Source organism: Parambassis ranga, chromosome 3, assembly GCF_900634625.1.
Source record: "Parambassis ranga chromosome 3, fParRan2.1, whole genome shotgun sequence".
In the NCBI taxonomy this organism is placed as follows: domain Eukaryota; kingdom Metazoa; phylum Chordata; class Actinopteri; family Ambassidae; genus Parambassis; species Parambassis ranga.
Window position 1 is genome coordinate 10,224,504 of NC_041024.1, and position 16,413 is coordinate 10,240,916.

At 42.9% G+C, this 16,413-nt stretch overlaps 1 protein-coding gene across 1 annotated transcript; it reads right to left on the reverse strand.

Annotated features, from left to right (window-relative positions):
* Positions 1-379: 379 nt before the first annotated feature.
* On the reverse strand, positions 380-6,778 carry bdnf (brain-derived neurotrophic factor). The gene is made up of 2 exons (XM_028401977.1): positions 6,370-6,778; positions 380-1,808 (listed from the first exon to the last, which is right to left on the reverse strand). The coding sequence occupies exon 2, from the start codon at positions 1,785-1,787 to the stop codon at positions 978-980; it is 810 nt and encodes a 269-aa protein (XP_028257778.1). The 5' UTR covers positions 1,788-1,808; positions 6,370-6,778; the 3' UTR covers positions 380-977.
* Between the last annotated feature and the right edge of the window lie 9,635 nt (positions 6,779-16,413).

Genomic DNA, 16,413 nt, shown 5'->3' on the forward strand with positions numbered 1-16,413 from the left:
ACCCACCATGTTTGCCGTCACTACGCATCACCCAGCGCAGCCTATCGATAGGTTCCTCATTGTTGTTTAATTGTTGCACTTTTATGTTGCGAACACATGGCATGTGTGCGTATGTGCCTGCCTGCCTCACTGTCTGTCTGCCTCGTAGAATAAAGTTTACCCTGCCTAAGAATGGACTGTTGAAACTTTATCGACATTGATTTTGTTTTTCAGTTGCCTATAGTCATTTTTATTTCTTCAAATATTTCAGTTTAATATTGCAAACAACTTCACAACATACAAAATGAATATTATTAACCCAGAAACATGTCAATGAATAGATTTTATATATATATATATATATATATAATTTTTATATATATCTTGTCCTCTGGTGGGGATAAAAAAATAAACAGCAAAGCTTTGACAACAGCACCTTGACATAGTATGTAATTCCAACATTACCTTGAGAAGTTTAGAACAGTAAACAGATAAATTACTTGAGAGGAAATTGTTTTTCTGCTGAATATGTAAACGGAATGTTTTTTTTTTCTTTTTTGGTCAGCATCATATCCTTTTTTTTGTTAAGTGGAGAATTTCTTGATTCACAATTGAAGCAGCATGCAAGCTTTTGAAGATGAAACTGTCCTGTCTCTCTCTCTCATTCCTTGCCTGTTTCTTCTTTTTTTTTCTTCCTTCATTTTCTAATTCTTGGCAACGTAAACAAATCACAATGTCTTGAGGAATGTGATAATAGTAATTTAAACTGGGCGCAAATGACTGATCAGATTTTTTTTAATTGTTTACAAGGTCATGAATATGTTCAATAAATAGACTGTAGTATCACTTTTACTGTATAAACTTCATCTTTTTTTACATGCAGTCCATAAAATTTTCATTTGACGGAATAATTTACCCTGTTATGTATATATACAAATAGATATTTTCTCTTTATTCTCTTTTTTAAACTCTTCAATAAAATCTATACATTTTATACACTATCTCCCTCTTTTAATGGTCAATGTGCATACACATGAAGTGTCTATCCTTATAAACCGCCAGCCAATCTTCTTTTTGCTATCCATGGTAAGCGCTCGCACGTAGGACTGGGTTGTCCTGCATTGGGAATTATAATGCCGCTTGTCTATTCCTCTGCAGCCCTCCTTTGTGTACCCCATGGGGTTGCATTTGGTCTCATAAAAGTATTGCTTCAGTTGGCCATTGGGGACAGGGACCTTTTCCATGACGGTAACTGTCTGCCCAGACATGTCTATTGCCGTCTTTTTATCCACAGCTGTCACCCACTGGCTAATACTGTCACACACACTGAGCTCTCCGCGCCGTGAGGGATCGGAGTGTCGCCGCACCCTCATGGACATGTTAGCGGCATCCAGATAGTTTTTGTATTCCTCCAGAAGAAAGAGCAACGGCGGCTCCAAAGGCACTTGGTTGCTGATCATCACCCGCGAGTCGTACAGGTCGACATCCTTGGTGTCTGTGGTGACCACAGATGACGGGCCCCCACCTCCCTGGCTCTTATCAGCCCCCTGTCCCAGCTGTGCCGCCTCTCCCTCCACCTCCAGCAGCTCCTCTATCACCTGCTCAAATGTGTCTGTGAGTGAGGGCAGTTCCCCACGCTGACCTGGCCCACCACTGCTCTGTGGAGTCCCATGGCCTCGTGCGGCCGTCGCAGCGGCGCCCAGGTAGCCTTCCGTCCGATGGCCCCGCATGCCCGGGGCATCTCTCAGGGGCGCAGCTCTCATGCAACTGAAGTATGAAATAACCATAGTAAGGAACAGGATGGTCATCACTCTTCTAACCTGGTGGAACTGGTGGGGGGGAGAGAGAGAAGACACAAAACAAAGAGGGGGAGGAGGGAGAAGAGAAAACATGACTGTTAGTCCAAGAGTATTTCCTACAAAAGTTAGCTTATTTTTGATCCATAATGCACCATGTGAGCCTCCCCCGTCATCTACACCCTCCGCTTTTTGTCTGCAAGCCAAAATGAGAGCCAGTAGCTTTGGAATAATCACATGTTTTTATTAAACTGATATTGGCACTGTGTCATCAGTGTTTTCAAATTGTTTGCAAACTGTAATCGTTCTGTTCCTATGTGAGGTCTGGCTTAGATTTCTATTTGGTTGGCAGCGCTGCACAAAAGCTGTGCTGAGCATCAGAGAGAGCCTGCTTATTACAAAAGATAAAATTACACCAGTAGATGTCAAAACATCCGCACAGACGTGGTATTATCAACGTGGGAGTGCATTAAACTGAACAGTGTGTTAGTAAGGTGTGGGCAAATGTGTCCCCCTTTTTTAAAACTTCAAAAAATAAACACATTTATCAAGTTCACCTGAATTATTGGGCTCCCAGTGTGTGAGAGAGGATTCTGAATTTACAAATTTCTGATGATTAATGTGTGTATTATCCTACATAACAACACTTCCTGAGAGACAAATGCCGGTGCTGCAGTAGTGGTCTGTGCTGTGAGACAGGTCTAAATGCTAAACCTCATCAACGGGGAACCAGGGGTTTGTTAAGGGACACGGTTTACTTTTTTTACTTTTTTTTGGCAGGTGTACAGCAAGAGCACTGCAGGATGAATTAACAGGAAACTGTATGACAGAAAGATGTGTCATCCTCCTCTGCAACAGCACAGGATAAGCAAAGAAACAGCCACAAGGAGCCGGGTGGAGCTGAACTACTGCACGTACATCCTTAATCATCCAACTGCCCGAGCACATATGCAGCTCTTACCTCTGAGAAGCTCTAAGATTCACGGCAAATCATTGAACTGGCGGACATCCAACAGCCAGAGATATAAAAGCAAGCATAATGAAAAAAAAATCTAGATCTTGTTTTCCACAGGGGCTCATTTAAAAATAGCCTTGTCGAGGCTTTGACTGCACTCCGCATGTCCCAGCCTGACACAGGAAAACATGCCGAGCAAACACACTCCAGCCTCCACGCTGAATGGACATGAGGACCTTTACAGTAGGGAGGAGCAAAACCCCACCTTAAAAGCATTTGTTTCATTCTTAATTGGTATCTGGGGCTGTGGCTGCAATTAACCGACACCATGGTGACTGCCATAGAGATATCTTGGCTAAAAATAGACCTGCTGGGAGTCTCACAGTCTCTATTCAGAATATCACATCCTTCTTCTTAATGAGCCACTCATTCCCCGAGCTCAGTGACGTACTCCTCCAGAGTGTGTGAGTGTGTGTGTTAGAGGGAGGGCATGGGGAGGGGCTGACTTGCTTGTGTGTGTGTGTGTGTGTGTTTGCAGGGAGATGGGGGTATTTTTCCTCTCACCAACTCAAACAACAATGAGGACAAAGCCGAGAATAAAAGGATAATGATGACATTGTTAATAAAAGCTGATCTATCTTTGTCAAAGGTTTCGATGAAGAGAATCTTCTGTGAGGCTTCCCAGCATAGAAAATCACGTAGGTTTACGGGATTGAAGCCAGTCACGAGCTTTATTGTGTAGGATGCATTTAGGCTGATATTATTATCAGCATCGCGCGCAAATGGTTCCACTTCCACATGAAGGAAATGAAGGCAGGCAGAGGGCTGATTACTGTTAGGCGTCAAACTTCATGCTGGAAATGATGCAGACGAAGAGTGCTGCATCTTCCGTAACAGACCACAGGGGTAATATTGCAGTAGCAGGGGGTGGAGAGAGTGCCAGCGTCATTTCGCAGCATAACAACCACAGATGACGTCTCTTCCAGGTCTCCATAGGGGAGAGAATGAGAGGGGAGGAGGTTGCTGGGGGTAATGCCACTCAACGGTGTGCAATTGCATGCTGTTCCCCCGGGTATCCTCACACCGGGAACAACAGATGATTTTATTTCTATCTCTGTGATTTCCTGTTTCCATCAGGACAATCAATATGGCTTATGCTCTCAATCAACATCCTGTTAAAACGCGATAAAGCCAATGAATCATTTAATTGCTGTGGGACCGGCGGAGATTCTCTGGCCTATATCTGCTAGACGCTAAATGTGACAACTGATTTGGTTTGCTTCTGTACAGCCAACATTTACGTGGATGTTACTGTTAATAAAAAAATAAAATGTTAATATAGTGAACATGAATAATACACCAAGCAAGGGGCTATGGAGGAATAAAATTCTCTTTGGAGCCTCTAGATCAGCCATAATTCATTTAGGTGTCTTAACAAGGAATGGGCCATGTAAAATACACATTTTAAATCTACATCATGATCTGTAGTTTCTGATGCATGACCACGAGTCCTGAACAAAGCCTGCAATAACTGCTGCTCAAACATGCCTCTGTTGACGACAACACACCTACAGCATGAAAGAATAAGAGCAGGTGAGTGTGTGGACTCTGTCTACTGTTTGGCTTTGACGTCTCTGGATGACCACCTGTTCATCTGCTTTGAGAGTGAGGCTGTATGGCTGGGATGTGTAACTTACCCTCGCCAGGTGGGGATTAAAGTGATAAATGCCTCCTTTGACAGACGCTGAAAAGTTCCTCTAAAGCATGAAAGGACTAGCATGGCTAGTATTATTATTACACATTCAGTAATGTTCCCTGGCCTCCGTGCACATGACGGCACACTTTATGGCTTCATTTTTTTAATGCTAACAGCATCCATGATATCTGATAAGAGGCATAAAGTGCGCCCTCTAAATGTGCTTACACGTGTAATTCCCTTGTAGGCATCCTTTTTTAACTTTAATTCCCTCATACTTATTAACCTAGCAGCATGTTTTGTCACGTTCAGCATGAACACCGCACCATGCCAAATGTTTAATTTGGAGGAAAACTCAAAGCAAATAATATCAAAGTGTCTACCAGAGGACCCCTTGTGTGACACTATGCACTTAAAAAAAAGGAATTTAGACTTAATTGAGTTGTCTGCAGTAATGGCTGACACATGTGCAACCTTGCTTCCCTGAGATCTGTTTTCAATCTGACACAGCTTCAGTACACGTTTAGTAATAGATGAGCATCGCTGCTGAGGATTATAGCTGGCCTCCAGGCCAACCCCAGCCGCTGCCACAGAAAGCCCGCCATTCAAATACCTGCTGAGTGATTTATGCTGCCCAAATGAGGCTGTGAGCTCCCTCCCACACGGTGCGACACAAGAACCGACTTTAAATGTGCAGAATTCGAGTGTTAACATGCTCTAAATGTTTAGATTCCTGGCATAAGAATCTATAGTGGGTTTTAACCCATGAATCACCACCACTTAAATAAAACACCAACACACCTACAGCTCCAAAATAACATTACTGCAGTTCCTAGATTTGCACACTAGATGGCGTGTGAGACCGTGAAATAATATGAGCTCCTACTCTTTCTCCCCTGAAACGATAGATAGATAGATAGATAGATAGATAGATAGAACGATAGATAGATAGATAGATAGATAGATAGATAGATAGATAGATAGATAGATAGATAGATAGATAGATAGATAGATTTTCTATGGCGCATGTTACATTTTGTTTTGCGTCACATGGTATAAAGTGCACTTGTATGGTGTTTAATCAGGGCAAAAAGCTACTTTTTATATTAACACATCAATAAACCATCATCCAGGCAAACTTTGTGTCCTGTGCAGCTGTCACAAATGAGCCATGTTTCCACCACTGTATCTGTCTCACTTCGCTTCAGCCCGTTCTGAGGAGCTATTCAGCTTGAGCACACAACACCAAGAAGTAGACCCAACAGTGTGTGCTGGCCCACGTAGCTGGGCGTTTAGGTTTCAGGTTTCCTATAAAGTCTTAATGAGTTCAAAGTTTTTTTTCCCACTAAAAAAACACAATACACAAACACTGTCTGGATTTTTCTGTGTTCTGTGCTGAAGAGGGTCAGATGTTAGATGTACAAATATGCTCTGAAGAAAGAATGTATTGAGCTATTGATGCGCACTAAGTCGCTCCGAATGGTTAAAACGCGCATTGTTTCTCCGTGGTGGTTCTCACTTGACTACTTATATGAAATATCTAATAACCACATAGCTGCTCCAATAATGAAACAACAGTCTCTCTCTCTCTCTCTCTCTCTCTTTTTTCTCCTCGAGATTACATCTGCTGAGCTCGTGCTCTGCACTGGAAACCCAATCAACATAATAACTCCGTTTTTTATTAATGAACGTGAGGATAAGGTTACACATATCCCCTCTCGGGCTGCGGCGCTGTCTGTTCGCAGGATAACCGGACTTGATCGAGCTACTTTTAGCCCCCCCCCCCTCCCTCCTCCTCCCCCCTCCCCTTCCAACAACACACAGGCGCGCGCACACACACACACACACACACACACACAAACATCAACTATCTTTCTCTTAAGATGCATCAAACAAAGCGAAAGTGCTTTAAACAAGTTATCTTCAAATAAACAGACACATACCTTTTACTGCCCAGTCGTAAAACAGACCATTCAACAGGACAGCAGTGTCATCTGGGATGTTTTGGACAACTCCCTGAGTAATTTACTTAAGCGGTATTTTCCTCTCTGTACTCTCCCGACAAGCTTCAGGATATCTCTTCAGCTTTGGAGCAAATAGATTAAATTATTGATGGTGGAAATTGCATGGCTGAGGTAATGCACTCCCATGGCTGCACGGCTCCTTTGGAGATCGTCTGAAGTTGTCGCATGCTGAAAACGCCGCCGCAAGCAGCACCACGACGGGATGAGAGACCTCTGGAGCTGAAATGAGGATCCTCTTTGCAACTACAGTAACTTTACTACACAATGACGCGGCAACATGTGACCTGCCTCTGGCTGACTGGTCGCAACCAAACTCCTGTTTAAACAGCCCCGAGGCGGAACTGTTAATGTGCCTGCAGTGTGCATTATGTGCTTTTTGTTTGTCCGCATACCACGCTGCGTGCAGCCACACCATAATGCCTGGTAATAGGCAACATAAAGCACAAGTGAAGCCTCTCCTCTTCCGTATTTTTTTTTTTTTACCTCAGCCTAAAGAGTGGCACATCTTTTTTTTAACTTGGAGGTTTTGCGTAACAGTGCGTCTCCGCCAAGTCGTGATCCACTGCGTGCCATTTAGAGATGGCCTATTTGTGTAAAATTAGACATTCAGAGAAATAAAAATAAGCATTTGTCGTATAGGGGAGAGGAATAAGTGGAAACACATCCTTTCTGAGGCTAAAGTGTGTCTTTGTGAACATTTTTTTTTCATCTTTGAGCTAGCCAAGGAAGATTCTGACTGTCTTAACCACATAAAATGAGTATAATTTGTTAATTTTGAGTCATTCTACAAACTTCAGACATTGACTATCATCTTAGTATTCTACTGGAGGCTGAAAAAGATGTGAACTTTTTCTTGCTTTTCAAGTGAGCCATCTCCACAACAGATGGATGACTCCTCTGCAAGTGCTCTGCGGTGTAGTAACCAGCTTTCACAGGTTATTATTACTAAATGTCAGCTAAACAAACCTGTTTAAATTACATACACACTAAGCCTCCTCGGACAATGAAGCACTTTTGTTTCCCCCTCATCTGGAACAAACTGGGAACAATTAATCCCTCCTTTTTTTCATGTCCAATCCAAATAAAGATGTCAGAGGAGCTACAACCTTTGAATGGGTGATGAACGTTTGGAAGTTCCACCTCTGATGAATACAGGAGTGAGCCTAATGGAGAAACAGCAGCTCATTATCCTTGTGACTTGGCCCTGGTCCAGTGCAAGGATTTATTGTGATGTGTTTGCTATATTGCCATCATGATTCTTCCCTGCACGAGCTTATGAGCTGGAGAGCTCTTGTTTGGCATGTAGCAGTATTGGATGCTCACACCTGCTTAATGAGTCACTCCCACCTCCAACACACCCGGGGACATGCCAAGATAGATATAGCCCTCCCCAAAGGCTCACAGGAGGTGAGGGCAAACTCTGGATGACAAAGAGTTGCATCAGCAATCACTGAGCGACATGACTCCAAAGAGGATAAAAAAATGCACACTGCACAAGGGGGCTGTTCCAAACAAGTAATTCATAAATAAATCACTTGGCATCTCATTAGAAGAGCAAAAACAACAACATGGTCTCTCTCATTTCTGCAAATACAGCACAACTGAAGGTGGTGTATCAAGAGAGAGCTTTGGCTTGCATGAGTCTGAGGCTGTAAAGGCTGGATTTGTGAATGGAATTAACATGTCTAATAACTAAGAGGAGAAAAGGAGTTCTGTTTGACTCATCTGCACTACGGGCCTGTTATAAGGCAACCAGAGTGTCATTCTGAAAACTGCTAAACCACTTCATTTCATCGGAACTGAGGTGTAAGATTTCCTTGGGTTTAAGATTTCTCAGCATGGCGCCAGTAACAATGACTTCAAACTATTTGCCTTTGCATGATCTGTGGCAGATTTCCACAGGCTTTAACAATAAACACGTGTAATTTGAGGTAACAGTTGGGGTCTCCTCACATCTTTCCCCCTCCCATTGATAACCTGTGTATTCTCTGCTGTTTCGTGCAGCAGAAAGAAGAAACAACCATAGGGGCTGACAACACGACACACTTGTATAACCTTTCAAGGCGTCTCTTGCCAAATGCAGCACGACGCTGACAGGTCCGCACTGCCGAAAGCTTCACTTAACAAGTAGAATTATGCCTCCTTGTGTGAGAAGAGAGGAGCCGTGTAACACGGACGAAATGACATTTTGAGAAATGTCATTTTCACTGGGGATAAAGGGAGGCGACAAGGGTATTTTGATCAAAGTGAAATTGCATTCCTCCTCAAGGATCAAACACGTCAACTGAGAAAACATTTTGTATGAGCTTGGATGACGTCAAGGAAGCAGGCAGTGAGCTGGAGAACAGTTGAGTAAACTCCAAATTGAGTAAACTCTAGCCCCTTTTTCATAATCAGATGCTGGAGTGAGGACTTAATGTCATCCCTCCTGTGATGACAATAACCTTTAATGTAATCATCAGGCAGACACAGCAGACTAAGCCTCCATCCACACCCTCATACAGCTGATACATTATTTCTATAGTGGCAGAGACTGCAAGCCACATCCGACTGCCCTGAAAAACATCTGCATGAATGAAAACCTGTGCAAAAAACGCTCAAAGATATGACTGAACATGTCAGCTGAAGCACTGGCTTCAATAGATTGCTAGAGTGGTTTGATATAACACATCCTGCCATCATCATTTTTCAAAATAAAGCTCAGAAATGACATGTTCACTCTGAATCTGACTCATTTCAGTCTATCTGACAATCAGGAAATGTGTTTTATTGTTTCTGGAAGTTGCTTGAATCCACTGATTCAGAGCTGCACGTTCACATGCTGAGACACACACACACACACACTCTTGAATGGATGAATCGAACATTTCCTCACATACACGCGGCGCGTGCACAGACGCACAGCATCCTCCCTGTCCCGCAGTGGTTCGACATATAAAATGTCTTTACAGTAACTAGCCTCTGTGTATTAATAACTGATCGTGGGCTTCGTCGATGTAAAAAACAACAAACAAACAAATAAACAAACAAACAAAAAACACTGAATGACGAATAACTGATAATTAAAGGTTCGGAATGAGGTTCAAGGCTTCGCCTCCCTGCCAGAACTTGTTTAAACAAGCCTGTTAATTGGATGAAGGTGTCGGTGATGAAGATAATGGTGTGGTGACTAAAGCAGTAAGCATCAGCACCAGCGACGGCGGCGGTGGCGGCGGCGGCGGCGGGCGATGTAGCCTACATTTCCATAATGATTAAGATGATTAATTTTCGCCCTAAATATATCGTGACGTCCGCCCAGCCGTGAGCCGACACTTCCGCCAACTATAGCCTCAAAATAATCAATATCCTATTTATAATATCACATTAGACACCAGCTTGGATAATAGACCGGTTACTGCATTTCATGAATGAAAACAAAGTGGGCAAGCACAAACCGAAATCGAGTTTTGACTGTGTTCAACACAAAAAAGAGAGAGAAAAGCCTACCTCCTATTTAAATGAACGTCATTAATTTAAAACCAGATTTCGTCAAATCCTTTTAGCCCTCAATTGATTGCAACGGAAAAAAAACGACACACAAAGGCCAGCATTTAAATGATGAAAAACATCACTAGCTGCACGAAACAACATATTATTAATGTTACCTTTATTTCTGCGCAATGCATTTATTTTTTCGTTTAATTAACAGGCCTGTAGCGAAAGAATTTCATCTGATTTTTGCAATGAAACCTACCATCAGGTTTGTTATTGACGCCCACCCCAACTCTGCAGAGCTGAGAGTGCAGAGAGAGAGAGAGGGAGGGAGAGGGAGAGAGAGAGAGAGAGGGGAGATTCTCGGTAAAGATAACACACGCGGAGACGCACGCACACAGGCGCGGGCGCACGCAGGAGCACGCCCGCACACAAACACACGCAACCCCATTTATGGACTGATCCGCTGACGTACATTGCAGAAAAGTGCTATAAAAAAACCTTCATACATACAAAGTGTGTCGTGCCACCCCACAGACCCCTCCTAACCCGCCTCCGCTCATCCCTCCTCCTCCACCCAACACGCCCACGCCCACACCATAATCCCACGTCTCGGTAGAAAAAAAAAAAATAAAAATATAAAAATAAAATAAAAATACTGCTACATGGCCAGAAAATAGGAATAGGAATGCGAAGAAAAGAATATATTTATAAAGCAATAAAAAACACCTCAAGCACCCAAAGCCTTTGAGAATAAAAGGCCAAAGATGTATCACAATTTTCTTTATGTAATAAGAAGTAAAAACCTTTATCGTTTCGTTAGATAAATTATTGATTGCTTATTATTTGTGCAGTCTTGTGGCTCTGAAGCCTAAAACGTGGCGTTTACAGCCAGTTGCGACGCAGCCTTTTATTAAAGGAGCATTTTTATGAATGTCGGGCAGCCTAATGTGTAATATGATCTATTTGGGTTTCAGTGTCTCATAAAATGAGGAGTAATAGGCTATAATATGCAGAAAGCGATCTGCGCACATTACACTGCTGGGTAAAAATTACCGAAAACGCCAGCGGAAAAGTCCCATAATTCAAATGCAATTAGAAATTTACTGGATACATTGATATTGGGAGTATTTATTTGAAAACGCAGCCTGCATGAGGAGTCTTGATTAAAACAGGACTGCCAGTGGGCGTTGGGGCTTTTCTCTCCTCTTGCTGTTGTTTTGCAATTGCTTTGCCTTGGATCAGAAATCTTAAATCTTTGACCAAAGAGGGGGGGGACGAGTGAGAGAGAGAGAGAGAGAGGGAGGCAGCGAGAGGGAGATGGGAAATAGACAATATCCACCGTTTCTGCATCGGTGCGAGACGATTTTAAAGCTACAAATCCTCCAGGAGAGCAGAGAAATAAAATCCCAGTGTGCGTAATCATCTAAATCTAATAGCCGTGATGAGGGATTTTACGCGTGCCTTCATATGAAATTAAAAAGAAAGAAAACGAAAGCGATGCTTCCCAACAATTGCAAATCTAGCCATCTTATCTCTCTCTCCATCACATTCAGCCATAACATCTGTCAGTGGACTTTGACCACGCCCATCTTTATTGTAATTTTTTATTTTTTTTACACGGCAATAATATAACAATTAGTATACTGTAAAGGAGACATGCTCCGGCAAATTACACAGAGTCAAAGCGCTTAAGAATAATAAATCTTTCCCCTTTTTTTATTCTTATTATTCTCGTTGCCTCTCAGGGCTTCGTTTGACAGGACGACACGGAGCCGTGCACGGACAAAAGAGGGGGTAGGGTAGCAGGTGAAGTGAAAAGCACCTTATGAATGAAACCGTGGAGCGGTCGTAGTAAAAACACAAGTGATTTGATGGCGATGACGGGAGGGGGGGCGATGGAGGAAGAGGAGGGGGGGCGATGGAGGGAGGGGGGGGGGGTAAAGTGTAGAGCTATTTTTGGTCGATAACAAAATCCAGAGGGTTTGACATGAAGACAAAACATGAATGCAGCAGACCAAACAAGAAAAATAAGAGACAAGACACACAGACAGATCGACAGATAGATAGACAGATAGAATTTGATAATATGCACCAACATCAGTACTCCAGTTCGTGCTGGAAGGATCACTGCAGCGTCTTAAGTCCCATATTGGGAGCATGATTAGGCACAACGCAACGATTACGCAAATTATGTTGCAGCAGGCAGTGTTCGGAAACTCCAGAAACGCTTCAGAAAGCTCTCTTTAAAGAAAAAAAAACCCACAAGCACGAAAACGACCCCACAGTCTCACCGTTCCTCCTGACTTTAAGCCAATGTAAATGTGTACGCACCATTTCTTTACAAATTTAACTTCAATCATTTAGAAAAATAAAATGATGGTCTACCGAGGCATCTTGGGTTTCGTTTCGGAGTTATTTCGGTCACTGGTGTTCACATTGAACACCCTGCCAGCCAAGGCGAAGGGCTGCATGCTGTAGTTTTAAAGCCGAAGTTCATTTGAGATAAAAAAAGCCAGAGGAAGCCCCGTAAAGACGACAGGAATAAAAGATTGACATGAAAACAATGGATTGTGCTCTTACCTTTACTAGGGCTGACAACCACTATGTGCGTGGTTAGATCTCCGCGACCAAGACTTGCATGTCCCAAAGTTTAACGCAGTGTGGGGGGGCTTATAGGTACCGAGTATGTGCTGTGCAAAAGACCAGACGCCCTAACAGTGCAACTTTAACAGTGCTCTGAAAAATGCATTATAAAGCACATGCTCTCTTTAAATAGCAGGCGCTTTTCTTTTCCCCTTTTTTAATAGATTGGTTTTTTTTGCCTTAAAATCCCGCTTATTTTCCGTCTACAGACCAGAGGCTCCTTCAGAATAAGCTTACCAAAAGTTGAAAAAACAATCCCAGGTTTGGCAAAGGGGGGCTGGGAAAAGAGAGAAAGAGAGTTGGCGTCCACTCGGCGTTTTAGTCCATGCACGACTCCGGTGCCTCTGTCCAACGTGCTGAAAGCATAACACAGCCAGGGTAACTATGAGGGGCCAAGAAAATATCTATATACTTTTGTTTGAGTGCCCACTTTCAACTGCTTTTTTTTTTACTCTGCTGCTTCCCCGCGTCTTGTCACGTGTATTTTCCCACCCCTTGCCAAACCAGTCCTGTTAATATTTGATCACATATTGGTCGGACATTTCCTTTTTCCCCCAGATATCAGCACCTATATCACAAAAGCCGGTTCACTTCCATGTATATGGTCGCCTCTCCAAAAAGGCTGCACACACTCTCACGCCAAATTACAACCGGCAGCCAGCGCTGCTTCTGAGCCCTATTGTTCTTCATGTCATGCTTATGACAAGTGTCACAGGTAAGTGGCACATGTTGCTGTATTATTTTTCCTCCAACATGAGCACCGCACTCAAAAAGAACATACATACATGCATAAAATATAAAGCCCTCACTGGCAAACACACAGCCCCTCCAAGGCGGTCTAATAGCCCCACATCACATCCACACAGTGCGCGCAGACACAATGTAATATTTCCTTACACCTCTCACTGCTGTACCGGCATATCCTGAGCAGAGAAATGCCACACAATCCTTTGTCAACATCAGCCTCATCAGACATGGGTCTCGATACTGAGTTTCTCAAGTAGCCACAGAGTCCAACCCTTCCAGCAATGCGTTGCCAGACTAAATAGCAAGCACGACTATTTACTGGTAATCATCCCTTTATATGTGTGTTTCCATTGCTACTTACCATTTTCCCCTACGCTGTCCTGGAGATAGAAGTGTCTTAATATCCACTCACTCCAACAGATGCTGGTAGGTAATGTGTCTTGTTTGAAGTCATCATATGAGAACTTCTGCTGTGCTCAGTAGATCGCCCACCACTTCGCTGACTTATGAATCTAATAACCCTTTGCAATATCGGCGTGCTTAAACTCTCTCAGGCAACACCTTGGTGGCTCTACAGTAAAAGACAAATATCAACAAGCCCGGCTTGTCAGAAAAGCTTGAACAGATATACGTAACACCCTCGCCCGGACAACGCCATTAGGGGTCTTACGTGATTGAAATAAGCGACGGCAGCACAAGTTTATGGGGGATACAGTTCCTGACTGAGCGCTCGTTCACTGCCTCAAATCTTTAAATCCGCATCGAGGAACAATGATAAAACTTCTGAGACACATCCATATTCACGTGTTTGTGTTATAGACTGTTAACTCCCTCTTTGGCGAAGGGCCATAGGCCCATTACGCACACGCACAACTGGTCATTTAGATTGTTCTAACGCGGACGATGCGCCGCAGTTTTTTTTTCTTTTACCAAACAAATACACATTTATAGCGCCCCTGTGTCTGCCCGTCAAGTTCTCGGGGAACTTGTTGCTGCTCGAAAAGAAACCCCCCTCCGCTGTTTTGTTGTTTTTTTTTAAAACTGGACCAGACACTCTCATATATACTTACATTGCCAGACCCTGATATGAAGTGCTGCGTTTTTTTATTTTATAAGAAAAAAAAAGTTAATCCGCGTCCTCCAGGAGAGAAATGACACCGACAGAATCGACCAGAGCGTGTAAAGTCAGGTATGATACTTTTCGATCAGGAATATCTGAAAGTTCAAAGGCGAAATCTGTTTTCAGTAAAATTCCATCAGTTGCACTGCCAACACTCAGCCATCTAATTGTTATGCAGTGACGAAGCGTTGTGCTTGCAAGTGAAGCCCCAAATGTACTAAGTAACATGAGTAATAGGTGATATTTGCCTGACTCTTTGCCAGCATCTCAAACTTTCTGGAGAGTGCGTGTGTAAGAAAAAGTGTCATTCTCGTGGTATAAATTACTTTTTTGTCATAGTTTATGGAAATCACGCAGCATGGGTGGCGCGTTATTGGAACCTGTGGGCGTGTGTCTGCAAAGAGACAATAGCGCCAATCTGACAAATACCTCTCTCACACACACAACAACAGCAGAGATGCTCATCAAAGCGTTTTATTAGGGGGTAACTGGACGCCTCTCTGTTTCAATTCTCCTTCTCATCATACACATAAGGTGCACTGATCTGTGCTAAAAAGATGCAAATTTCTGTGTTGTCAGTGTCAATATTGTACCAAAACTTCTGACACATTCAAAAGTCTTTCTCTTGGCAAACTTAGCTGATTCTAATCTGGTGTGACTACGCATGTACTGTGTCAGCTTGATCAAAAAAAAAAAAAAAAACACTTTGCAGTTTGTGTCAATACATTTCTGCCTCAGAGACACAAGATGGCATAATCAGATAAAATTAGTTATTTTTTTTTTGAGAAATGAGAAAGATGTAACTTTTCATGTGCCATACAGACACAAGCGCTGGACCTGAGAGTCACACATAGCTTATTATCCTTTAACTCACTCCTTGTAAAATTTTCACACATTACAGGGTTCTAAAAAAAGGCACCGACATAAAGAAAGAAAAGGACAGAGGGACCGTGTATCAGTTCTGCGTGGACATGAACATTTTCCCTTTCAAAGTCACATAAGTGAATGATTAGGATGTATGTGTCCCATCACCTCTTAGGCTCCTACCATCATCCTACTCCCAGGCCTTTTTGCTTCCTGACGTGGTAACTTGACTTGCTCCTACTTGTGATGTTGTTAACACTTCCTCTGCTCCCACAGCTTTTTCGCAGACTCCGTTACTGACTCATGCTCGTCCCTTTTTCCACTATCCATGCCCTCCCCCGCACTCTTCACCACAATATCTTATGGCTGAGTCCGAGGTCACAGATCAATCACTTCATCCCCCTGGGCTGTATATGACTGTATGGCATTTTGCACTATGGTCTGCCAAGATACTTCACCTCTTTTGAGCTCACATCTGAAACTTCAAAATGTTTTAGTGGACTCTTGTTTTGGCAGAGTGTTACATTCAAATTTGGAGACGACAGGCGGCACCATGGGAAAAATATGGAGATGATGTGCACCATTACTGTAAAAAAAAGACTCTGTAATTAATTAAAGAGTAAAGAAGTAGGATGAAGAGCAGAAGAGTGGCAGTGTTGAGCTCATTACCACTTGTTGGTATCACTTTTTCACTTCCTAAGTTGCAACCTGCCTTGAAAGATTGAATGTGATTTAATCTGAGCTTTGCTCTGGAGAAGCTGCCAACATTAAAAAAAAAACTTCACCTACTCAAATGACAGCTGTACAAAATTAATCACCAAAACAAAAAAAAGTATTGTTAAAGCCACTTTAACACTGCCGTCATCATATCTCCCCATTTACATCTGCTAATCACGTTAGGGCCCAGGCTGGTCTCTGGAATCATTACTAAAATGCAGAGTGCCAGCCTAAAATTTTCAGCCTATATAAGCACTTTCCTCCCCCTCACCGTAATGACAACTATTAAGCTAGGATGGATCCAGTCAGTGCTCTGTGTATCATTACGCTGTCTTAATCTTTGTTCCATAAATATTGATAACAAGAGCTCCACGTCATGTGTTACTAGTACCTGCTGT